The following is a 27066-nucleotide window of genomic DNA, read 5'->3' as shown; positions in this document are numbered from 1 at the left end:
TAGTTAAAAGTGTGTTTTTAGTTCTTTCTTGCAATGAAGATAAGGAGATTCGTCGTAAGATTTATTTTGCTGGGTTTATGATATGTCTGTCAGCGGGTCAATTTTGTAATCTTTTTCGAGATGTTATTAATTGGTTGTTAAAAAAAGTTTATTGTTAAAACGGTAGATCTCAGGTTTAACAACATAATAAGTTGTTTTACGACACTTTTGAGGGCAGACCACTTCAACGGTTCATGTGTCACCGAATCGCAGTGTAAAATGATGCCGTCATTAGGTTTTTTTAGTCCTGAGATTTAAAGAGCCCTGTGCCATAGCTAGAGCCTTAATGTTTCGGAAATTCCATTTGTGACTTATGACGTCACGAATGGACTTCATAAATAACTAATGTCATAAATGCGAATGCCAGTTTGTTTGTTTGTTACACTTTCTCGCCTTAACTACATAACAGATTGACATGAAATATTGTACCCACATTGTTATGTATTCAGAAAAGGATAAGCAAGGAAACGCCGCCAGCGTTTTGGAAACATGCCATTTTAGGTGGCCAAAACACGGCAATTTTAGGTGGCTTATTTTATTTATAGTTTTCTTGTATATTTTGTAAATAAGTCCTTTTCTAGTTTATAGTTTATTTTATTACTTAAAATGTTATGTATTCAGTAATTATTGTAAATAATAAAGAGTAAAGAAAAGGACAAGACATCTTTTATCCCGAAAAAGATTACCTTTCTGTTGTCGAGTTACCTGTGATCGAAGTCGCGAGTAAAACTTAGTGTTCAATTAATCCTAAATAAATTGAGGTCTTACCTGGGTCGCTTTGAGAGCTTTGCGTTCCCTAACCAAGTAATATTATACAGAAATAGTTTATATAGTTCCATTAGCGGTCTCTACCGTGTACGAGGGTCGATAAGGGCTCTAGGATACCTAGCTCCTGTAGTAATACTGGTATAACACGCAAAAGGAAATAAATGAAAATTAAATAACTCAGGCGAGTTGAGTAGGCTTTCTAGGCTAAATTTGATCCTAACACCGATCTGAAACCTTCCGATTTTCTAAGATCTAGGTTAAAATAAAGATTATTAACGCTAAAATATTGAATATTTTGGCCGGATATACTCAAAATGATTCGCTTCCTGCACGCTATCGTCCTCTCACGCAAGGTAAGGCTTTGTAAATGAGACCAAGTAGGTTCTCAGTTATAGGTATGTAGGAAAGTAAATTTAGGACAGAGTATAATACCAAACTTGGAGAATATATTACCTAATAGCTATACAATTTATGAGTAGTACTTAAATATAAGTTTATGTGTAATTTCAAGGTGATACGAGACAGCGGTGGCACTACTTTTTATATAAAAATATTATTATTAGAGTAACAGATGAGCATGCAGTCCACCTGATGGTAAGTGACTACTGCCGCCCATGGACATCTATAATGAACCTCAGATAATATTAGATGGGCCACAGATGTGCCGCTACCCCTGAGGACTAAGCTGGAATGCCTTAAAAGATTATGTTTCCCTTACCATACCACAGCAGCATTTAAAACTGCAATAAAATTATTGCATTGTCATCGACCCCTGACCGTGAGCGAAGCCGCGGGTAATAGCTAGTAATTAATAATTTTAATACCGGTTTTAAGCAATAATCACATTTCCACTGCTATTGTTTCCGTAGCGGCATAACAGATGGCGTTGCACGTGTAGCACATTATGTAAATTATGATCGTTATTATAATTTTATATTGCATAATAATTATTCAATGTGGGCAGCGACGGTAACATGAGAACACTTTCTGACATTGTGCTTTCGTCCGAGTAATGTATACACATAAATTAATTTTGCTCCACTTGTTACCTTACTTTACAGCTCAGATTAAATGCACTACAATGTGTTCAGGTTTTTTCATGACACCTACCCCTTTAGTTTAGATTTTTTGGAACCACCTCACTTTCTGTCTGAATTGTACCTATTTTAATTTATTTATTATTTTATTGTTATTTATTTTCGTAATTCAGAAATCGTTAAAACATAATTAGGGCTATATTTATTTGTATAAATAAATTTTGGAACTACATACTTATAAATTGTCTTCTTTTTCTGACGCTTCACAGCTACGAGAAGGGTTTATTAGGCCATAAATTACTTTATACATGTTGGAAAATTCAGTTTTATAATGCAACATCAAGCCCATAATAACAATTTTTATTTTATTTAAAACCGAAGTCTGCTATGTTGGCAATGGTCACTAAAAATCCATAATTTAATTTCAATAGCGTATCGTAGTTTCCGGGTGGAAATTAGATTCGTCGTCGGTCGTTCCTCATAACGAATTAATCGGAAAAGAAAAAAAAAGGAACATTTAATCAAAATTTTGTTTTGCTTTTTATTACAAGCGCATAGATTTAGAATTTTTCGTGACACCGGGAGTCGCGACAGAGTAGCCGAGTGAATATAGGACAGTCCCGTTCAAAATGGGGCTTATGTATGGTCATTTTAAGCATGCTAATGTATACTGAGTTGCAACCTTTGATATCTTTGTGGTCAACTTTTAATAGTTATTTGTGAACACAAACCTATACATCGTTAAATAAAAAGAAATGTCAGTTCACGACTTCTACATTTAAAAAGAATTGCTCATAAAAGCAGCTACGCACTACGTTATGCGAGATCAATATCATCGTTCATTGTGCTCGAGAAAGCGGTGCGTGCGCCGCAGCGACAGCGATACCACAGAGTATAGAGGAACATGACGTTGCGTAATGAATTGAATGACTTCATTTTGAATTTCTACGTTCTAACCAAGATCTTTTATTGTCGGATATAACCAAAAAGGTTTTTTAACTCTGATTGAATTTTTAATTTTAGAATTCGCGTAATCTTCGCGTGTTTCTACGCCTAATATGTTTGCAAAAAAGGTGTTAGGAGAACTAAAGATAAGTAATTATAGCAATTTCTATTGTTTTCTTAGAATTTTTGCCGCCCTGTTTGTCTGGGTGTTTGTAATTGCATTACGCTAAATGTACTAAATTGAATTTAATGTTAAATTCTTAATCCACACGAACGAATATGCAGGAACAGCTTGTTAGGAATACAATTTTTGCATTAGTTTATTAAAAAAATAATAAACATAAAATAATTAAAAACCTTTCGCTCGAAAAATAATGCTGACCGTATTTGATAGGCCGTACCGCTCTATTCGTGATTTAAAAAAAGCACCAAAAGAGAGAAAGATGGACGATGTCTTTATTATTATGAGTAACTAGTTGAATTTAATTCTTTGGAAATACTTTTATTACAATAGTTCCACCTACATAGGTGGTAGGTACATACCTATTTCAACCCGTTAAGGATGACGTTTAAGTGGGTGAAGTGAGGAAATGAGCAGCGTGTTTTCCCGAGGTTGCGTTATGAAATCGATGTTATGTTGCGATTGCGAGCGACGTATTGTATATTGCATTGTTCTTGGAACTCTCTACGGGCTGTCGACGATGTTTTGTTGACCTGGTTTAAGCTAAACGGTGTCCATGTCCATTTTTGACATTGGTTTATTAGTTTTCCGCTCTTAGAACTCAGTGTTTAGATTTTCGAATGCGTTTCGGCGTTCCGGAACACGAAATATAATGGTAGCAAAAATATTTCTTTAGTTACATTTTTTTGTAAAAGTCAATAAGCTACCACTACACAGGATGTCTCGTTTTTTTTCTATAAAATAGCGTTAGGATCGATATGTTGGCCGACATGTTTACTTTTTAGTTTCATAGTATATTCATTCTCATTTTTGAAAGTTCAAAAAAGTAACCAAATTGTGTCATACCGACACCAATTAGTCATTTATAACTAGCATTTACCTACCGTTAATCTAGATACACTTTCAAGTTGTTCAAGGTAGTCATGTGGAAATAACTAATTAATGTTTATAAGGTTTAAACCTAAACCTAATTACGATTAGATGGTCATATTTCGAAAGACTTCAATATCTTTAATAATTATAGTATCTTGACATTTTTAGTATCTATAAAAGGAGAATGAAGGTAATATAATTTGAAAGGTATATATACAGTAGGTATTCAGGTGATTTTTATTTCGCCTAGTCGATAGTGGGCTTTTAAAGAAGAAGAATGGCGAAAGAAAAACTCCATAATGAATATATATGCAGTCTCCGAAATAAGTCAAAAGAAGGTAAAAAAGATACTATTTGCGAAATTTTGTTAGGCTTTATAAGTCACAGGCACAGTAGTAATATGTACTGTGTATATTCGTACTGTGTCACAAGTAGACTTACCTACATTTTTGAGCCCCTTACGCACGCACCTCTTATTTTTAAAGTTATGTGTCTATAATACCAAAATAAATTATTACTAGGTAAAAAAAAAAATAAAAAAAAATAATAAGTTAGAAATATGTCAAGTCTTCCAATTCGCACTTGGCCAGCGGGTTGTGGCCTGTGGCTTAGACCTCTCTCACTCTGAGAGGAGACCCTTGCAGCAGTAGGTGGTAATCACTATGTTTATTAAATAACATATCTGTTCTTATTACCTTACCATCTTTACCTATTTTTAGGGCTATGTACGTGAAACTTCGTGAGCGAAACGGCGATACAGTAATTAATTACGACTAAAGAAAAAAGAAACCAACCGTTTAGCAAATAGTCGTTATACTATATTTAATGAGTGTTAAAAAAGCGCAACTGCCTTATATGCGGTACACGAAAACATTAGTTAATTTCACTTCCATCCATTTGGAGAAACTTAACGAGTTTACCTTAAAATCACTGACTTTTGATTAGCTTTTACTTTTTAATTTGTAAAATAAAAGGGAGAAATCGGAACTGCTCAAGATTTATTAATAGGCGAAGGTAAAACAATTAAAATATTTTTGTCTTTTGTTTCAAGTGATTATTTTTAGTAAGTAGGAGTAGTAATTTTTAGGGTACCGTTTCTAAATTGTAAACATCGAACCCTATTACTAAGCCTCCACTGTCTGTTACCTACACAGCTGCATCTCTTCTCTTTACAGTATTAATACATAAAAAAAGTGAAGATATAAAGCAGGCATGTAAAAGAAACAGGTATTTCGGCATTTTTAAACTTATGTGTTGAACCGTCATAGGTAAACACTGAATGTTCGCGTTGCATTTGCTTTGCGCCACAATAAATCCTAAACAGAAATGAAAATTCAGTGTTATGACACCCTCACTGTGTGAATTTTACTCTTACTTGGTATATTATGATTTGTTTGATAGCAGCGATCTAACGCTACAACCCTCACACTACGGTGGAGCGCAAAAAGACGATGCAAGACCAATTTAGTTCCTAAAACGTGCATTTTTGATACTGCAGCCAAACGCAACAAGTCTCTAAAACGTGATGCAGCATCACAGTCGCCTGAACGCAAATCGCCGATCCTAAAAATACTCATAGCATGTCTGCTAGGGGCACACGTTAAAGCACTCGCCGCTGTTACTTTTGTGCACTCGACACAGTCATTGAACGCGAAACGCGATGTACTCGTAACATTCATGCAGTCCCTAAAATGCGTTTTCGATACCGCCACCAAAGGAAGCAAGTCTCTGAGCGACTTGGGAGACGAGTGAAGTAGACTCGCGCGGAGGAACTGTCTCCGTTTTGATAGTGTCCATTTAGTTATAGTTGGATTAATAAGAATATTCTCAGTAATGCTATTTAGGGACTATGTAAAGTATTACCAGTGATTGAGTTAAGAGACATAAGCTAGTGATAAGAATATCTGTGACTGTATTCCTACCTGTACCTGTATCATAATTATCCTGACAAATATGAAGTAACAAAGATGTCGGTTCGGGAATACACATAAGATCAACTAATTCGGTCATCCTGTTACGACATCAGAGATGCGGAACAGGAACGGAATCAGCATCGCAATCGCCGAAAGCGAATCGCCAATGCTAGTAGTATGTGTGCTAGGGCCGTAATAGTTAAACCGTATTTGTTATGACTCATTGACCCCCATTCGTAACCCAAAGAGTGAAAGTGCGTGATGTCATCTCAATTTAATACTTTGATCGAGCAGTTTTGGGTTACTTTTGTAGAGTCATCTGCTCTACATTTTTTAAGATTCAAAGTAAGTGAGAACTTTTTGGGATATATAATTTAATTGTATGATGTTTTTTATTATGAACACCCTTTTTATAATAGGAGTAGCAAACGAGCATCCATCTGATGGTAAATGGCCACTGCCGCCCATGGCCAACTGTAATCAACCCCAAACAAGTTAAGAGTGTAGGAACTCTTAACTTGTTTGGAGTTGATTAAGACACTAAGGTCGGTTACAGTCGCAATGCTACTCCTGATGACTAAGTTGATCCGCCTCGGATAAATCTTCCTTACACCCTTCAAATCAGAACACACTAGCGTTTGACGAAGCTGTTAATAGGTAGAAATAGGTAAGTATTGCGGTGGTGTCTCGATTCGAATCACAAAGAGTTGACCCGCGTGGCGGAGCGGTCATCATACCGGTTAGACGCGCAAAGGGTCCCGGGTTCGATCCCCGGCCAGACAGATATCTAAATGATGAATTTAGATTTCTGTTCCTGGGTCTGGGTGTTTGTGTACCTGTCTATGTGTGTGTCCATGGCACCTACGACACAGGGAATCCTAGTGTGGGGCTATGAGTGTAGAAAGGGTTTATTATTAAGGACCATAAGGGTAATAAAAGGGTGCGAGCATAACAAAACGCGAATTTTAGCTACGTTTACGGTAAGAGTTATGAACCATAAGAATACTATCATAATCACCAAACTGCTTTTGGTCTCCCTCCCTTAACAAAGCTACTACGCCCGTGCTAAGAACAGTATGAACTATATGACTTCATTCATTGTCATCCAAATAGCTGATCAACAACAGTCCAAGATCCGCTATCCCCGACCTCTACAATGCCGGAGATTACACAATTTCTTACGGAGGTTACCAGCGTTGCAAAACGTTCAGTCATCCGTACGAATGTTATATAACAGTTGTTGCAATAACCAGGATTTAGAATTACTAATGAGGATATGGTATTCATAAAATTTGTAACGACCTAGAATAATATAGGTAGGTACTAAGTATAGATTAAACATGTATATGGTACTGAGTATCTACTTTTCGCGATAATCTATTTTTTATGTAAAGGCGTAAAAGGATTTGTGTTAAAAGTTATTTTAGGATGTAAATAATTATGGAAATTGAATAGGGAAATAAATTGATTTTATTATAAATACAGTTTTTCAAGTCCAAGGTCTATTACTCAAAAATATGTTTAATTTATGCAGAGTAGGGACCGCATACATTTTATTTTTTATATAATTTAAAATAATCGTCATATAATCTTAATTACTTCAATTAATGTGATATCACAACATGACAATGTCTCATATACACCGTATTGGTAAGTTTGCAATATGCATGCAATGATTATTATACTATACTTATGCACAAGTAGTAGTAGTAGTAGTAGTAGTAGTAGTAGTAGTAGTAGGCGTGAAGTCCCGTTATAGGATACTTACACAATTCGTGGTTTTAACGAGACAGCTGTAGCTAACTGAAGTAATTATATGTATTTACTTCCTTAGAAGTAATGGTAACCGTTGACAAAAAAATTGGAATTGATTCTTTTTGATTATCAGAAAAACTACGATATCTTCATGCGATTGTAATGCAATTATATAAAACTAGTTTTAACCCGCGGCTTCGCCCGCATTTAAAAGAAAATAATATAACATACTAACATACTTAAAACTGAAAATTCGTACCTTCAACTTTGCTAAGGATCATCACTTGATTAAATGCATAGTTTACGATTCAATCCTTACTAATATCGATTAAAATAATCGTCGTTGTCAATCCACTTCTGTCTCACTCCTGGACACGGGTCTCCTCAGAGTAAATGGGATTCAGGACATAGACCACCATACTGCTCAAATGCGAATTGATAGACTTCACATGTTTTTAATTAAACTTGTTTTTTTTACAACTCTTCGTCGTGTACCTCCTCACGATATTTTCCCTTACCTTTATAGCAAGATAAAATTAATTTCTAATACGCAATTACTTTTTTAGAAATCAGAGGAACGTGCCTAGGTTCAAATCTCCGACTTCCGATTCAACTACGTTAGGGGTAGGGGATAGCATTACATACGTGGCAAACTTCAAGTAGGACTATAATTTTGTCAGGGGTACAGATATTCAGATACGGTAGTATCCTCTTACCATCAGGTGCACCGTATTTTGCTACTTCGTTAAAGAACAAAATACTTCCATTTGAATTTGTTACACTACAAAACCTCTATCTATTAAGTTAAAGGCTGTAGGAATGGGAAGGGATGTAACTATGCAAAGTTCCTTGATGACCCATCGCTCTCTCGTATTTAGTTTAGTAAGGGCGACCGTTGCTACATACACAATGGAAATAGTTAACGACATCGTAAATAACACATAGGTACATTTAAAACGGCCGTTTTGTCATTAACTACCAACAGTTGCCACCGCAAGTGTGACCGCAAATATTTCGTAATGAAAGTGACCATCGAGTCATCGACACGCACTTTATGTTTAACGGACTATGAAACTACATAAAATCAATTGAACTTATTCACACACAAGCCTTGCTACATCAGCTGTAAAAACATATAATGACAATGCGACTTAAGTGTGAAGTTAGCTGTGAAAAAATACAATTAAACCCTCTATCGAGAAAAAACGAATGACTTTCCGAACAACCCAATATTAAAGGGTATATACCTTTTGGTATGGTCAACCCATAACTGTCCCACTGCTAGGCACGGGTCGCCTGTCACAGTGAGGGGTTTTAAGCCAGAGTCCACTGGTAGATATCACATACGTATTTTTGATATTTCTTAAATACTCTGAGGCGTTAAGATTTCTTTACCATTATGCCAATACGCACATTAATTTATTATACGCACATAATTTTGAAAAATTAAAGGTACATGTCTTAGGACCGTATTAATAGATGGATCTCAATATCAATCTTAAGTTCGTATCAACTGAGTCGCTCTTAAGTTGCGATCAGCGACTTGAGAGCGTCGCTAATTAATAAATGAGTATCAAGTGCGTATCATTTGATACCGGTCTCAAGAGAAGCATCTCATTCGAAACAGTAGAACAGATTAAAAATATTTTTTAAAATGACAGCTATGAATGAATGAGAGTTGAACATTACAATCACGTCATGCAGCGTTTCGGTTCCGCTCCTTTGCTAATGCAATAAAATGTTTAATGTAGTGAAATATCTCATTAAATATATTTATAAAAATGACAAATCCTTTTTAAATCGTATACTAAATAAAAATTAAATGATTTCACGTGCAATATTTTTCGGAAAAAAGTATTACGAGTTCGATTTCAGATACTGTTACTGTGAACAAAACGCGTCGCGTCATTAGTTTGTTTACTTTTGTTCCATTGTTATTTGTTATGAGTTGGTTGTGAAGTGCGAATTATTTAGCTGTATTTACATTAGTTGGACTGTTTTATTATGGAAATGAATAAGAAACACATATTCAGGGAAGTGGAAAAAACGTTTTTATATAATAGTGTAGTGGAGTGTATTAAAATTGACGGATATTATTCGCAACAGAAGAACTCTGCATGGTATAAAATTGCTAGTGAATATAATGCCAGCTCCCACATACCCCGTCAAGTAAGTACTTATCTATTTTTCATGTTTATCAATAACCTTAAACCAAATAATAATAATTCTTTATTTCATGAAGCATCAGTACAATTGCAATCTTCTCAGAGTAGTCTTTATAATGATCGTTTATTTTAATTCAGTATCGTCAGCTGCCTAAATTGGGTAAAAACCCTGTAGTATAGGTTAACTTCCCTACAGAGCTACTATAATCTTATTAATTTAGAATGAACAGAAACTTATACATACAAATGACTCGTATTTGATAAAAATGGCATGATTTTATATTTATGATAATGTTGTAGGATACGAGTAAACAACTAATGTGGTTGTGGATGACCTAAAGCAACAACAATGTGAAAACATTGTCAAATGGAGGCGGCCCTTCTACCAGTGACGCAGAAATGAATCCAGATGTATCGTAGCTGACTCCAGGGCTCCTTGTTAGTGCTGATGATGATTCCGACACTGTATCAGGTATCTATTTTAAATGTTTTAAAAGTTACTCTACATATCTAACTATTTGAAGTACTGCATCTACATATCTAAATATAGTTAGCTATGCGTTAGTTAGTGTTATACAATAATTAGTAATATTTCAGACTGCTTTACTAATATTATTTTTTATTTTAGAAATGACTGTTACGCCGCGCCTAATGATACACAAGAAAAGGAGAAAGTTATAATCAAGGCTAGCACTCCACCCTGTTCACCATCTTTGCATCCGCCTGCTGCCTCAATGTTAGAAAAAAAAGAAAAGCTTTTGATTTTATTAGCTGTAATTTACTTATAACATTATTATTATATTCAATAAAAACAGAGAAGATACAATAGGTATATATTTTAAAACCTATATTTGGTATTATAATTTAGAGTTACATTTTAATTAATAATAAATCTCCTATTTAATATAAAATATTATATTATAAGGAATTTCATTTTATCTTTTTTAGAACTATATTATGAATTAAAGCTACATTTGGAATAATAGAATTTAATAAGTTTCCTATTTTATATAATTAGGTTATATTATAAAGCATTTCTGGTTTTTCTCTTTCAGGTAAAGCTGAGTAATTTAAAATTTAAATCTACTTTGAAAAGGAACTATTTTTTATAATTGTAATACTAGAAACAGTTTTGTGTAATATATTGTTTATAAAATTATATTTGTATTATTTTTGACACATACCAGCCTTACCTTACACATTTGGTTAAACTTTGTATGTATTGAATAATAAGATATACAAAAAAATACATTACAGAATTATACTCTAAGAGTTTAAATATATTTTGAAGGTGGTAGAACCCTTTGTGGTTCGACTCAGGCGGCACCACCGCCACCCCTATGTCTACCTAATAACAGCGGTGTTAGGCGCTGCTGTGTTCCGGTTTGAAGGGTGTGTAAGGGACACAGACTTTTTTGAGGCGTTCCAGCTTAGTCCTCAGAGGTAGCGGCGCATCTGTGGCCGACCTTAGGTAGGAATATTTAATCCTATCTGGGGTTGATTACAGATGTCCATGGGCGGCAGTAGCCACTTACCATCAGGTGGACTGCATGCTCGTCTGCTACTCTTATATTATAAAAAAAATATATATTAATTACAATTGCAATCTTAATTAAATCAACCAATCCTGGATAAAACGTGAGAAAGAATAAAAAATAAAATAATTTCATTACAAGTAATTAAAAAAAATCCTTTCAATTAAAAAAATACAACATAAAAATTTAAATCCTAATAGCTAAATTATGAAGTTGAATCAAGATATAAATTAATATAAAAATGAGTGATACTGTGAAAGATAAGTGTAAATAGAATCTATACCTTTTTTGAAATTTATTTATAGGCATTTAAAAAGGATTTTGAGCGTCCCTTAAATAAATTTTCGGTAACCGAGAACTAAAGCGATCATCGATATAATCGTAATCATTCATAATAATCGTAATAATCTATTTCGTCTAAAATATTTTCAAAATCCATTTCTCGGCGATACGAAAACGTCGACTCGAGTCAAGGTCCGACTACACTCAGCTAATACCATCTCAGAACGCATCTCAAGAGGCTACTTGAGAGTGAGTTTGATTTATTAATTAGCGAATGCGATGACAGATCTCAAGTGAGAGCGCGTTTAATGTTAGACACTTAAGTTTTGTTTATTAATACGATAACGAACTTAAGATCGCACTTGAGTTAGATCTCAAACTTGAGATCGGTTTATTAATACGGCCCTTAGATTTGAACCTCGGACCCTACGATTGAGAAGGCGAACTTAAAACTAGGCTATCGCTGTAATTGGTAGGTACTTGATAAATAGGTTATAGAAATATTTATTACGAAATCGAAAAGAAATTAAAATTCTGATTGCTGGCGAAAAATAACCAGACTATAACTACGTATACAATCCTAACTAATATTATAAATGCGAATGTGAGTTTTTTTTGCTTATTTACTATGCTTTCACGCCTTAACTACTCAACGTATCGTTCCCCAGGAATAGGTAAAAGATAACTTTGCGAGCGAAGCCACAGGTAAAAGCTAGTTCTTAATTCGTAGCTTGAAGCTTTATCGAAAGGTTTACGTCGGCAAGTGTGAAAGGGTCCTTATAGTTAATGTTTACGACAAACGAAGCAAAAAGTGAAACAAAGCAAAGTGCCGTTCACCAGTGACATAACACTGACATTGATGGCTCACGTGCGTCGCATGCGATCGAGCGGTGTGTAAGTCACTTAATTGTTAGGGTACCGTATTTTAATAAAACTATTTAGGAAGAGATCAGCGTTGCCAATTTTTTACTGCCAAGTCAGGATTTTGGTACTTTTTGAGTGAAATAGCGGGATTCTTTCGTCGAAAGCGTTTTTTTTTAATATTTTTAATGTTTATCTTTTTATTTGAGTTTTTAATTATAGTAACGTCACAATAGTTAGCAAAAATAGCCACGAAATAGAGTTATCCCCAAAATCGGGACTGGCCCGCGGGGGACATTTATTTTGATTTAAAAATTGGGACGTCCCATCAAAATCGGCACGAGATTCACAGGTATCAAGGTGTCACTGCAATATCTTTGTGCCAATAGCAGTGTAATATTCACACACAAATCTCTAGCGTAAAGAACGAATTCTAAGTCTATGTAAATGTCAGTTAAATCATAAATGTCAGTTAAAAATAAAATACATAATTATACCGATACAAAATTATTAGTTTTATTATTTATTGTTACTTATATTTAAATGTTTATTTTATTAATACTATGTTTATTTTTTATACAAACACCCGTCATCACCTTTTAAATACTATGGATTTTCTTTTTTACGAAGGGGAAACCTTCAAAACGTACCCGATGACGTGGAGCGACGCCGGGTTATGTGGGATTTTGACCGCACTAAAACGCCCCGGTGGCCGTTCGTAACGCTTGTTAGAGAACTCCGGGATCTCCGACGAAACACAACCGGAGTATTGTACTACGGAACCTGTAGTACGTTTACTACTCGTGCTTACCACTTATTACAGAGCACTGATCTTTCAATAGACTGCTGTTGTATTTAATTATCCTCATTAACGCCTCTCACGTGACATAAGAACGTTATGCAGCGAGGAATTTGTTCAATTTGTTCAACAAGACGTGTATTTCAGACATCTTTTAGAATAGGCTTATTGTTGTAATCTGATGTTCAGTGCTCACTTTTATGTAATGGAATGATTGGCGTCTAACGAAATGTGTTAGTTAATTGAGCAGTGACAGCCTAGTGGTTGAAATTTGGCCTTTCAATCGAGGGGCCCGAGGTTCAAATCTCATTAGAAATTTATTATAAGTGCTTTAACGATTAGGAAAACATCGGGATGAAACCAGCACATCTGAGAGATTTAAAAAATCAATGATATGTGAATTCGCACTTGGCCAGCGCGTCACTATGGCCTAATCTTTCTCATTCTGAGAGGAACCCGTGCCCAGCAGTGGGACAGTAATGGGTTACGAGCAATATCGAAATAAAGGTTATAAAACCTGTCGCTTCCGTGTGACGTTGGGCACGTGTATTAAATTTCCCGTCATATTCTACGCCTACATTTTCAAAACAATGTCTTGACGTCACATATATTGCAGGAAATTATATTTCCTGTTCTATTATAGTTTAAGTTACATCCTGTTGCTACAGGCTTTTAAAATTGTAGCGGAGTACAGCAGTAATTAAGTTGTGAATCCAGGTTGCCTGTAATATGGTTAGGTCTGATGGCAGCCCTTATATGGTTAGTGTTCGATGGAGCGAAGTACCACTAACTACGCCACTCTACTTTGTTAAAAGGCTTGTAGGTAGATAAGTGAAGGTTTTTTTGTAATAGGAGTCCATCAAGTCAAAAAAACCATCAGACGAGACCATCTGATGGTTTTTTTTAATATAAGAGTAGCAGACAAGCATGCAGGCTATGCGTGGCTACTACCGCCCATGGACATCTGTAATCAACCCTAGATAGGATTACATATACGTATCTGAGGTCAGCCACAGATGCGCCGCTACCCCTGAGGAAAAAGCTGGAACGCCTCGAAAAAGTCTGGTAAGTGGCTGCTGCCCATGGACATCTGTAATCTACCCCATTATAGTAGATTCCTACATGAGGTCGGTCACAAGTGCGCTGCTACCTCTGATGACTAAGCTGGAATACCTTGGAAAAGTATGTCTCTCCTACCACAACCTTCAAACCAGAATATAAAAAGGCTTAACACTTAGGTGGTAGAGTTCTTGTTGGTACGACACTGACCGCTGGATGTATACTTCTTCGACCTGGTTCGACTCCGGGGGCACCAACGCCCCACCGTAGATTAGTAAAGATTACTCACTCCTAACAAGAAAATGTAACCAGTTTTGATAATTGAAATTGTCACTGTCATCTATTATCGTGTTTGAAAAATATTTTAAAAAATGTAGTTTTTAGAGCATTTACGAATGAAACGATATTTCTAAGCACTTTTTCTTCAATTTCGTGTTTTTGCACCACTTAACTGCGCATGTTACTTACGCTTTGTTCCGCGTAAATTACATCATGATAGCCATTAAATGGCTGACAGAATTTCCGCGCATAATATAACGTTCTTTTTCTTTTTTATATATACTATTGCATACAATCGTGTAACGCATAGGTACATACAGTGACTATATAAATGGATAGTTAATTGTATCAGCCGTTACTTTGCTATTAAGTTAAGATTAAAACTACTTCGCAACAATTCGCTACAAATATGTATGGTATATATTTTAAACCATGCAGTATGTACCACCCTCTCTCCCTCAAGGGATGCGTGCAGATGTAAAAATTAAAAATATACACCACCATACATACCACCACCAACACGTGTTTCGTTCCAAAACGGAGCATCATCAGGGTAAGTTGACTCTACGACGGTTAATCGTTAAGTCGTTATATAAATGGACACTTACTAGTCGTTATATAAATGGACACACTACTATAATTCATGTATTACTAATAGAACTAACAACACAGGAAAGAAATCCTTGCGGTTAACTTCAGATAGCATGCATGCTATCATATAAAAAGGTGGTAGAACCCTTTGAGGTTCGGCTCCGGCGGCACCACCGCCACACCTATTTCCACCTAATAACAGCAGTGTTAAGCGCTGCTGTGTTCCGTTTTGAAGGGTGTGGTAAGGGAGACATACTTTTCCGAGGCGTTGCAGCTTAGTCCTCAGGGGTAGCGGCGCATCTGTTGTCGACCTTAGGTAGGAATTTCTGGTCCTATCTGGGGTTGATTACAGATGTCCATGGGCGGCAGTAGCCACTTACCATTAGGTGGACTGCTTGCTCGTCTGCTACTTCTATATTATAAAAAAAAAAATGCTCGATTCTACCACAGTACAAATATATAGATCCTTATACTGTGTTTCTACTTTGGATACTTACATAAAAAAGAAAAACAGAACGTTTTTATATCGCTTAACAAAATCCTCCGTTGCATTCCCAAAACAGCTTAACCCGTGAATAAGTATTTAAAGTGAAAAAATGCGTGTCCAAAACCCAAAAGGCACTAAACGAGATTCGGTTACGTTTATTGACCCTTTAGGACCGGTCCGAACATACCGCCGCAAAATGTTTTGAGGGCACTTTTAATGAACCCTTCGTAAACCTTGTTAAAGCCTTGATTACTTGTGATATCACACATGAAATTATACTGCACTGTGTTTTATATGTTATTTATATACTTTTTATATAAGATTATTGTACTAAAGAATTTTATTTAAGACAAGCTTTTGCCCGCGGCTTCGCTCGCGTTACGAAGTAGTATTTTTATCCCCTATTTTATCCCCTTGGGCGTAGAATTGATCAAAATCCTTTCTTAGCGGATGCCTACGTCATAACATCTACCTGCATGCCAAATTTCAGCCCGATCCGTCCAGTGGCTTGGGCTGTGCGTTGATAGATCACTATGTCAGTCAGTCACCTTTGAGGATTAAAATACCAAGTATGCAGTGCACATGGTTTGTGGACCCTCTGACTGAGATGGCTGCCTCGGCATCCACACCCTACCACCGAACGCAGGAACTTAAAGGAAATTTTGTAAAATTGATTAAATCGTAGATTCCGTAAAAAATATGCATTTATTGTAAAACTTTATTTTAACTACTTTGATAAAAATTTAGATATAACTTGATTAAAAACTTGTGAAAATTATGTTTTGTAGAAGCAAAAATGGCTGAATTTAGACTAATGGCACTAGGTCAACTACACATGAGATCTACATCTGAGGACTAAAAGCCTTATTCTATTAAATCAAATCAAATCAAATCATTTTTTTTTATTCAAAATAGGTTCTTTACAGATCACTTTTTGAATGTCAAAGCAACTACTACCACCACTTCACAAGGTGTTTCGTTATGGAGAAGAAGCGGCGAAAGAAACTCCATAACACACATCTTTTTTTAAAAATATAAAATATGTGTGGCACTCGGAGACTGCCGCGGTAAAGCTATTGCATAGCATTTTTTATCAACTTATGCAATTACAATTATATATTTATTTTATTTATGCAGTATGCAAAAAGTCATTAACCCGTCAACTGGCGCCCCGGGGCGCACAGATCGCTACTAAAAAGTATCACCGCTGTGCCGGTCGGAGTGGGGGGTGTTAGGTTTTTTCGTTACGGAATTTCTGGATTCGGTCTCCACGCTCAAGGCCCGCGATAGAAGCTATGCAATAGCTTAAAATGTTTTTGACAATGTTAACTTAACGTCATGGTACATGTGTAGCTGGAGCTCAGACCACACCGTTTTGTCAGTCAAATAATCACTTACTTTATAGTACGCTTTTTTACATAGCGTTAGTTTAACGACATGTTTAAACTTTTTTTCTGTGAGATTCAAAATGTGGTCGGGTATTTTATTGTAGTAGCGAATACAGTTGCCCACGAAAGATCTAGCCACCTTACATAATCTATGTTTAGGAATTGCTAATTTATTTCTATTTCTGGTATTAAAGTTATGGTGGTTACTATTTTTTTCAAACATATCAGTGTGTTTTCTTACATACATAATATTTTCAAAAATGTATTGACTATGCACCGTCAATATATTAATAGTGGGAAACAGTTCTCTTAGGGACTCACCACGCCGCAGACTATATATTGACCTTATTGCTCTTTTTTGAATAGTAACCCGCGTGAGTATGGCATACGTGACAGTAACAGTATCTATAAGACTAAAGGATTTAAGCGACACTTGCGCGGATGAAAATCACAAGCGGGCAAAAACTCGCGCGGTAGGATAAGGACCTTAAGCCTTAAGAGCATCTCATAATTTAGGTAACTTTGCACTTAGACAGCAGCAGTAGTTGCTAGTACAAAAGATAAATCAAACACACCTAGAAAACTTTATCTTTGCTTTACACCAGCCTTCAATCAAAAATCAGCTGCTACAAAGTAGATTAACAAAGTAGATAGTAGGTTCCATCGTAATGGAAGGAAAAGAAAGAAATAAACGAAATCCCTATCAACTTCAGTAATGATGACAACAGAGTCAGACCGTATTGATTTGACATTTTCAAGACGTTCGCTAATTCACGAGGTATCTTGAACTATCACGAACATAAGCCACTACAGGTCATTTAATTAGGAACAGTCAGCTGTTTGATCATAATCCGCTCTCTCGACGTTTTGTGTTGTCTTATTTGTTTAATGAAATGCGAAGAAAAGTAGTCACTTTCACTTGGTTTCGCTTTAGAAAGAAAATTGCTGATGACAGCCATGGTGGCCATGCGATAATTAAACAATAGGATGTGTTTAAAGCTTGTCATTTGTAATGTAAATGGATTTTTTTTATAATATAGGAGGAGCAGACGAGCATGCAGTCCACCTGATGGTAAGTGGCTACTGCCGCCCATGGACATCTGTAATCAACCCCGGATAGGATTAGATATTCCTACCTGAGGTCGGGCACAGATGCGCCGCCTCCCCTGAGGACTAAGCTGGAACGCCTCGGAAAAGTCTGTCTCCTTTACCACACCCTTCAAACCGGAACACAGCAGCGCCTAACTCTGCTGTTATTAGGTAGAAATAGGTGTGGCGGTGGTGCCGCTGGAGTCGAACCACAAAGGGTTCTACCACCTTCAAAACCTTGAATCCGCTTCACTTAATAATTACACTAATTTTTTTTCGCTAGTATAGTAGCGAACAAAAATTAGGCCAAACCCATTTTTGCTCTATTTTTTTCGTCTTATTTTTATTTTTCTCACAACAAACAACAGCCACAAAATGAGATTGTGTGTGACTTAATTAAGCGTTATTTAAGTTTATTGAACAATTAATTACAATTCATTGTTTTGTGACGGCCCTATGACAGTGATTTAATTAATCTACTTGTTTTAGTTACAAATTAACTAATACATTAATGAGGAATTCAACTTTATAATTAATATTCTAAATCTTTTAACTCTTACTTTAGCTTAAGATATTTTGTTCCTCTACAGAATATAGTGTCTTAGAAGATGAAGATCAGACGATTATAATCAGATACGTGAAAATGCAACCTAATATTTTTTACAAGTAGAATAACAAGTTTTTTTAATTGTTTTAGACAATAGACATAGGAAATATATGGTTTATCCTAAAAAACAACAGAAATCATGGTAATCTGACGAATAATCAGGTACGTGACAATAAAAGCAACCGAATATTTAAAAAAAATAGTAAAACAAGTTTTTTTTTAGAAATTGTTTTAGACAGTAAATAAAGGTATAATATGGATTATCCCAAAAAACAACAGAAATCATGGCAATCCGACGAACAGGTGAGGTGCCGTGCGTGAGATCAAGAGATTAAACTAAACGTTTCAGCATTATTTGCAACTTGCGGAAATTATACTAAATACAATTATTTAGGAATGCAAATTACGAAATAAGAAATCCATTACATGCAAGCGCTAGAATTATATCAGTTTTCTAATACATTCCATTACGCTGTGTGGCGTAATGGTCGTAATTTTAAAATTATGTTTCATGTAGCTGGTTGTTACATATTCAAGTAAAAACAACTTGGATAAGTAATACAATGTTTATGAAATTTTGTGAATACAATTATATATTAACTGATTTTTTTGAAAAATAAAATAAAATTCAAAGTCAAGTGAATTAAAAAAATAGGTATAAAGATATTGTATTCTTAAGGTTTGTTACTATTCGGATCAATTATTGTAAGGATCATCACTATCCTTGTGGATAATTATCGTATGACACTATGCAAAAATAAAAAAAATCAATACCTGCTTATTTAATTAAAAAGTAAATTCTGACAGACAGAAAGTCACAAACATAACTATTATATAAATTTGAATAGTAAATATTTGTTCTTAATTTGGCACAACCTACTTGTTCATCCTTTCAGAACGTAATTAAAAAAAGTAGGAAGTGACAGTTTTTGCGCATAACCACTGAAAGGCGCCAAATGTAATCGTATTTATGTAGATCAGTTTTTGCTATCGACCATCCATATTTATTGAGCTGTGAGATCGATTCTTTGAAAACTATGTAGGTGGGATTTATATTAATTTTATTTAGGGTTTCATTAAGTTAAACGATAAGTAATATAAGTTAAATATACATCGCAATATTTTTTTATAAACTGTCTAAGGAATTTAAGACACAAGCGTATTAGTATCATTGGCGCTAAAAGCACAAAAGTTTTTTTTCTATTATTTGGATGTACATTACTTTGCATAATATCTTTTTTGTTAGTTTTTTTTATCAAATATGTAGTTAAATAGTAATTTCAAGTCAATGTGTTCAAAAATACGATATGTTAAGTAGGTAAGTATATTGTTAAGGTACATACTACTTTTAACAAGTAAAAGTAGTCGAAGGATTTGTTTACATGTATTTGTAAATATATTAAATCCATTTTTATGAATCTTTGTCATACCTGTCAACCAATAAAGCAGAAAAAGATAGGTATAAAATGGTATGAAATCGGATTAAAGAAACGTCTTTATTCAACCAAGTTAATAAGTATTTACGACTTATATATTTTACAAAGATTTAAGAAAATATTCATAAGATAGTAGTCTTATGTAAAGAAATTGTAAAGTGCAGTGTACACGAAATATCGGTTTTGGGTGTACAAGAAGAAATGGAATGGAAACATCGACTGTGCATCGGAAATTGCGCGGGAACTGTATTTATGCCAAGGCGTGTGCATCTTATGTAATACTTTACAAATCGAAATGTAACTTTCATAGCTTACATTACTTACATTTGTATAAAAATAGAAGAAAGAAAGAAAGAAATAACTTTATTACGTAATGCATTGTACACATGACAACGAAAAATTAGTTAAGGGTACCAAATAAATATGATGGAAATTAAAGGAAATGAATTATATACTTATTTTGTAATTTTGTATAGGGCTGTCGGAGGCACTTATAAATTGCCAGTTACAATATTTTTTTATGGTACTACCGGATCCAGTAGAGACATTATTTTAATGACATAAGTATAGTCTGCGTAAAACTGCTAGTCCGCTCTGAATATAGAAATGAATCGCGTCGCCATAGCAAATTGTATGACTATACCTGCTCGCAACAACTTCAGAGCGGACTAGCAGTTTGGCGCGGACTATAATTATTTTGCAATTGTATTTAGTAGGATCTATTGATTTATTATAGTAGCATTTACGTGTCGCAGAGGTCATTGTAGAACGGTATAAACCTCTCTCTCACACAATCTCACACGCAAATGGTTCCGGGTTCGATTCTCGGCCAGCCGGACTTGCAAATATCGGTGTCATCTGCGTATAAGCCTTTATGTTTCTATGCTGATGCTATATGATATGATTATCAACGCGATGTTCCGTAACTTAGTCCTGAGGGAGGATATCATGTCGGGTTGTATGAGTGTAATATAGATTGATAGGTTCAAATACCTTTGAGAATATTATAATGAATATTAATGAATGAATGCAGTAATAATTGATGTGACAAGTTTATGTACAGTCTAGCGAGCACATTTGATTACTTATTTATATATTACTTAAATTCATAATTTAAATAATGTTGTGCAAAATACTCTTCTACTACTTATCTATACATTTTTAAGCTTCTTTTTAGACATAACTTTCGATACCCATCATTGCTTATGTTAATAAAAAAATCAAATTTACCATCGATGAAATTTTTATGCTTACATAAACTTAAATAAAAAACTTCGAGCTTTCGAATTGCGAAATAAGGCAACACTCACCGATAACCAAATGTATGGTAAAGCACTTCCCTACACGGCTGGTGGCCATAGTACGAGAATCTAATGTAACGCTTACGTCACTACACTTTCACTGCGCCTGATACAGTAACATGGTATAATCTTATGAAACAGAGGACGCTGCACTCCAAGTCAATGCACTTATTAAAAAAAAAACAAACTACAAGATGGCGGATAAGGGATTCGGCTGTCAGTTCGTTTTTTGGCGGGAGATTTTTTCGTAAAAAACGCGTCGCGCGCGCTCACTTTCGATTTGCACAGTGAGACGCGCACGTTTGACCGCGTGCTTTTACTTTCCTACAATTCGGTAAATACAGTGGGGAGGGCCAATTCGTAGCGGATGTTTGTCACCATTGTTGTGATGGGTTGCTTAAGATGGACTGTGAATCAACTGTGGTAGACAACGCCGTAGTTCTATCGCGGCAGTACAACGCTACATAACTGCCTTTTAACAACTGCACAATACTATTGTCGTCTGGTTTGGATAACAGCTCAATTTGGTCTTAGAATTTGCAGGCGAATGTTCTGTAACCAACTCTTAATAGGATAGGAGTCTGGAGATGGTAGACTCCTTCATTGTTAGTCTCCGGAAGCATCACCGCCACACTTATTTCTGACTATTAGATAAACACACGAACATACAGTCTATCTAATGGTAAGCCAGTGTCGCGACGATACGATGGAGTACGTAGGACTCTTATCAGATCTGGGATTCATTACGACTGTCCATGGGCGGAGGTCACTTACCACGAAGTGTACTGCATGCTCGTTATCTACTTCAATATTATAAAAAAAATCCCCACTTGAACTAACTTCATTCCATATGCCCAAAGAGAATACTACTGATCCCATATGATTGGAGATGGTAGAACCCTTTGTGGTTCGACTCTGGCGGAACCACTGCCACACCTATATCTGTCTCACAACGGCAGTTTTAAGCGCTACCGAGTTCTAGTTTGAAGGGTGTGGTAAGGGTAACATACTTTTCCGAGGCGTTCCTCGGGGGTAGCGGCGCATCTATGGCCGACCTCTGATAGGAATATCTAATCGTATCTGTGGTTGATTATAGATGTCCATGGCATAGCCACTTACATCAGGTGGACTGCATGCTCGTCTGCTACTCCTGCATTATAATAAAAATACGAGTGAACCATTTTCATATGTAACTTTTACTCTCTGGTCGTTATTTCGTTATGGATCGTGATTCGAACATTGATTGTAATGGTAATAAAACCCTTGGAGCAAAGTTAGTTCAACAAACGGTAGGTAGTTCAAGGTAGTTATAGATTGCTCGTTAGACATGCTCCGCCGGTGCCCACGTCTTCGCGTTATCGATAGGTCAGTGCACATCTAATCAATACCGACTTAGAATTCCCTGTGTAGGTGCCTATTGACAGCTTCGGTTCTCCGAACGTGAATAGGGTTGTCACTTGGGAACTACCAGCTATACGATTGTCCCACTGCTTCTTCCTACCACCGGCATAGGACTGGAATATGTTCCATCGTGATGATCTAATGTGATATATAAAATTAAGTCCGGTAGAGCACAACAGAGACATTTCAAGACAGTTTTTTTTTATTTAACCGTCTTAGAACAGAGTGGTGGAAACACCCTCGCCAGTTATTTAATTAAAACGGTAATGTTATGTGGTAAAACTGTGTTTGTACCCCTATCACCCCTACTTTTGTCATCTTATAGGAGTGTAGCGCTAATATGTTCTAATTTGTAAGGAAATACAGACAGATAGTACCAAAATTAAGACGTTAAACTTAGTCCTGAGGGGTAGAAAAATTTTGATTTATTACATATTATATTAAGAGATGCAAATGTTCATACACGGCAGTGACCACTATCGGGTTGGTGTGATAGTTATCTGAACAATGAATATATGTGTACTTTTTAAAGTATAGAAAATTTAAATTATCTACAACGTGCCAACCCTACGTAATCCTATTTTCAGAACGTAGTTGAAAATATAAGTTTGAAAAATAAAATGCAACGCTTTTCCTGCTCATAATTGACGTCAATTCCGGTAGTTAGTTATAAATGTCGAATATAATAATTTTATTAGTTGTTGCATGAATAGCGTATGAGAGAAATGGCAAAGGTAACACGAGGCTTTATTTAATTGTCGTGACATATACTAGCATAAGAATACGTCTAATAGGATTAGAATCTTTTCTAAAGTTATAAAGACTCTGTTACTTCTGAAGACTAAGTCGGAACGTTTTGTATAAGTTACTTACCGCCACAGCAGCGCTTCATATTGTTGTTATAAAGCAGAAGTACGGAGACCTGGTGCCGATGGTAAACCACTTGGGTATATCGGCTTTATCCGATAACAATTTATTTCTTATTTTTTGGTGTAGCAGACGAGCATGCAGTCCACCTGATCGTAAGTGGCTACTGCCGCCCATGGACATCTGTAATCAACCCCAGATAGGATTAGATATTCCTATCTGAGGTCGGCCACAGATGCGCCGCTACCCCTGAGGACCAAGCTGGAACGCCTCGGAAAAGTCTGTCTCCCTTACCACACCCTTCAAACCGGAACACAGTAGCGCCTAACACTGCTGTTATTAGGTAGAAATAGGTGTGACGGTGGTGCCGCCGGAGTCGAACCACAAAGGGTTCTACCACCTTCAAAATCTAATTTTACCCAATTCAAATTTTAATAAATATTATATTCGAACAGTTAAATCCAAGAGTTCGTTGTCTGCTGTTTTGTCAAAGAATATTATAGTATAGCTTTACCGGGTAGGTACCACATCTGCTTTTTACCATGAAGCAGTTCTTACCTTTCGGTAGAACGCTGATGCCGGATGATCACATTTGAGCCGATCTTTCTTACGAATAGCAGCATCTGTAATCAGCTTCAGATAGAACTCTTCTTCTTTTTTTATTAGTTAATAGGCACGCGTTTGGCCTCGATCTCGCCTGATGGTAAGCTTTGATGAGGCCTAAGATGTGCCACGCTTCACTCTTGATTTGAAGACTCCTAGATTATATTTATCGAAACACAGAAGCACTGTGACACTGTTAGAGGTACATGTAAGTATAGTTGACTGTGATTTCATTTTCTATCAATGAATTTCATAAAAAAATGTGATATGATCAATTCGGTGATTTATATGGGTAAAGTAAATTTTGCGTGACTTAAAGTTAGTTTTATTTTAAAAACAATAATGGAAGACCTCACTGTTTTATTACGTAAATAACCTTGTAACAATATTTGTTAAGTTCGGAGAAATTATACACTCACACATTGTGTAAGGTTTGGCGGCTTTTCCCTTAAGTTAACTTTGGAAATATTTAAAATATCTTTCCTCAAGAGCAATATTTCTAAGTATTATAAAATAAGACACCTTTATATAAACAGTCCAGTATACATTTTTTTCTCTAGCATATAAGAAAATATATTTTTTGTCTACTAACAGCAGTGTTAAGTGCTGCTGTGTTCTAAATGTTCTTATTTGAAGGCTGTTGTACCAACTTAGCATTCAGTGATAAACGGTGTAATAAGATATAAAAGTAAATACATACATACAATCATTTTTATATAGGTACATAGCCTAGCAGCGATAGCTTAATTGTTGAAACTCGGGGTTTCGTACCCCACGCATCTCTGATTTATTAAAGTTATGTGCATAGTACAAATAGACATTAGTTATCACATTTATCACTTGCTATAACGGTGAAGGAAAACCATCCATCCATCCATCAGCCTTTTGAGGTCCACTGCTGGACATAGGCCTCCCCTAATTGGCGCCACTCCAACCGGTCCCGTGCCCTTTGAATCCAGCGGTTTCCCGCCGTCTTCTTCAGGTCGTCGGTCCACCTGGTCGGGGGGCGGCCTGAACTCCTTTTGCCTCCGCGTGGTCGCCACTCGAGGACCTTTCTTCCCCATCGGTTATCGGTCCTCCGAGCGATGTGGCCGGCCCATTGCCACTTCAGCCTGCTAATTTTGAGAGCTATGTCGGTAAGCTTAGTTCGTCTACGGATTTCATCATTACGAATCATGTCTCGTAGCGAAATACCAAGCATAGCTCTCTCCATAGCACGCTGAGCGACTCTGAGCTTTCGAACGAGGCCTACGGTAAAGGACCACGTTTCGGCGCCGTAGGTCATCACTGGCAACACACATTGCTCGAATAGTTTCGACTTCAGGCACTGAGGAATTTTGGACGAGAAGATGCTCCGTAATTTCCCGAACGCAGCCCAGCCGAGTTGGATTCTTCGAGTGACCTCCCTCTCAAAGTTGGACTTACCCATCCGGATCGTTTGTCCCAGGTAATTGTACTCGTCGACAACTTCGAGAGGAGTGCCATCAACAACTACCGGTACGGGTGTGACATGGACATTGGACATGATTTTCGTCTTGTCCATGTTCATCTTAAGACCCACCCGTTGTGAGGCACTGTTGAGGTCTCCTAGCATTTTACTGAGGTCCCTCAGCGAGTCTGCCAAGATGACTATATCATCGGCAAATCGAAGGAGTGTGAGGTGTTCACCATTGATGTTAACGCCAAGACCTTTCCACTCCATCAGCTTGAACACATCTTCCAACGCAGCGGTGAACAGCTTCGGCGATACGACGTCGCCTTGTCTGACTCCCCGCTGCAATTGGATAGGGTTCGTCCTCTGGTCGTGTACTCGGACTGACATGGTGGCGGCTTTGTATACACACTTCAACACCTCGATGTACCTATAGTCGATCTGGCATCGCTGAAGGGACTCCAGCACCGCCCAGGTCTCGATAGAATCGAAGGCTTTCTCATAGTCCACATAGGCAACACATAGCGGCAGATTATACTCCTCGGTCTTCTGTATAATCTGCCGGAGCGTGTGTATGTGGTCCATGGTGCTGTAGCCTTTTCGGAATCCGGCTTGTTCGGGAGGCTGAAAGTCGTCAAGCCTGCGTGCAATACGGTTAGTGAGGACCCTCGAAAAGAGCTTATAAACATGGCTCAGAAGCGCAATGGGCCTGTAGTTCTTCAGTAGGGTTTTATCGCCCTTTTTGAAGAACAGTACCACTACGCTTCTGCTCCACGCTTCCGGGGTAGTTCCGCTATTGATCACGGAATCAAACAACTTTTGGAGCGCCACTAGTACGGGTTTCCCGCCAGCTTTTAGCAGCTCTGTTGTGATTCCGTCATCTCCCGGTGCCTTGTTGTTTTTAAGCTGTTTGAGAGCCCCTCTAATCTCGTACAGGCTGACTTCCGGGAGGTCCTCGGTGTAGTGTCGGGTCAGCTTGGCACGTTTGTCGTTCACCATCTTACGGGCTGGAACTCGTGCGGAAGTATACAGCTGTCCGTAGTAATTCTCGATTTCTCTCAGAACTTCGGGCTTAGACGAAACTCTGCCCAATGCACAGATCTCCTGCGAACACTTTCGAGTCGAAGGAAAACATCGTGAGGAAACCCACAAACCTGTACCCTTACTATGAGTTTTTACGTTTCGACAAATGTGACTGTTTTGCTATTTGTTCAATTTCCAAGTTCTGATATAATCCGCTAGGGGCGCTGATTGGAAATAGTATGGGCAAATACGTAAACAAATACCAAAACAGTCATATTTCAATAAGTCAAAACGTAAAAACTCATGGTAAGGGTACTGAGAGTTCTTTAAAATGTTCTCAAATGTGTAGA

At 36.7% G+C, this 27066-nt stretch overlaps 1 protein-coding gene and 1 long non-coding RNA gene across 3 annotated transcripts in view; one reads left to right on the top strand and one right to left on the bottom strand.

Annotated features, from left to right (window-relative positions):
• The window catches only part of LOC140745272 (proclotting enzyme), a 31414-nt gene extending 9711 nt beyond the window's left edge, over positions 1 to 21703 (bottom strand). For both annotated transcript variants that reach the window (XM_073077037.1, XM_073077035.1), the window contains exon 1: positions 21400 to 21703. Coding sequence is in view for 1 of the 2 variants with exons in the window: in XM_073077035.1 (XP_072933136.1) it covers positions 21400 to 21448 (49 nt within the window). In the remaining variant the exon portion in view is untranslated. The remainder of the gene's footprint in view (positions 1 to 21399) is intronic.
• LOC140745271 (uncharacterized) lies at positions 8985 to 10544 on the top strand. The gene is made up of 3 exons (XR_012102642.1): positions 8985 to 9680; positions 9977 to 10148; positions 10305 to 10544. It is a non-coding gene; the product is annotated as an uncharacterized LOC140745271 (long non-coding RNA).
• Positions 21704 to 27066: the final 5363 nt, after the last annotated feature.

The sequence above is a fragment of the Epargyreus clarus genome, unplaced genomic scaffold, assembly GCF_041222505.1.
Source record: "Epargyreus clarus isolate Ecla_fem2 unplaced genomic scaffold, WU_Ecla_fem_2.2 ptg000010l, whole genome shotgun sequence".
Taxonomy (NCBI): domain Eukaryota; kingdom Metazoa; phylum Arthropoda; class Insecta; order Lepidoptera; family Hesperiidae; genus Epargyreus; species Epargyreus clarus.
This window is presented reverse-complemented; position numbering and strand designations above follow the sequence as displayed.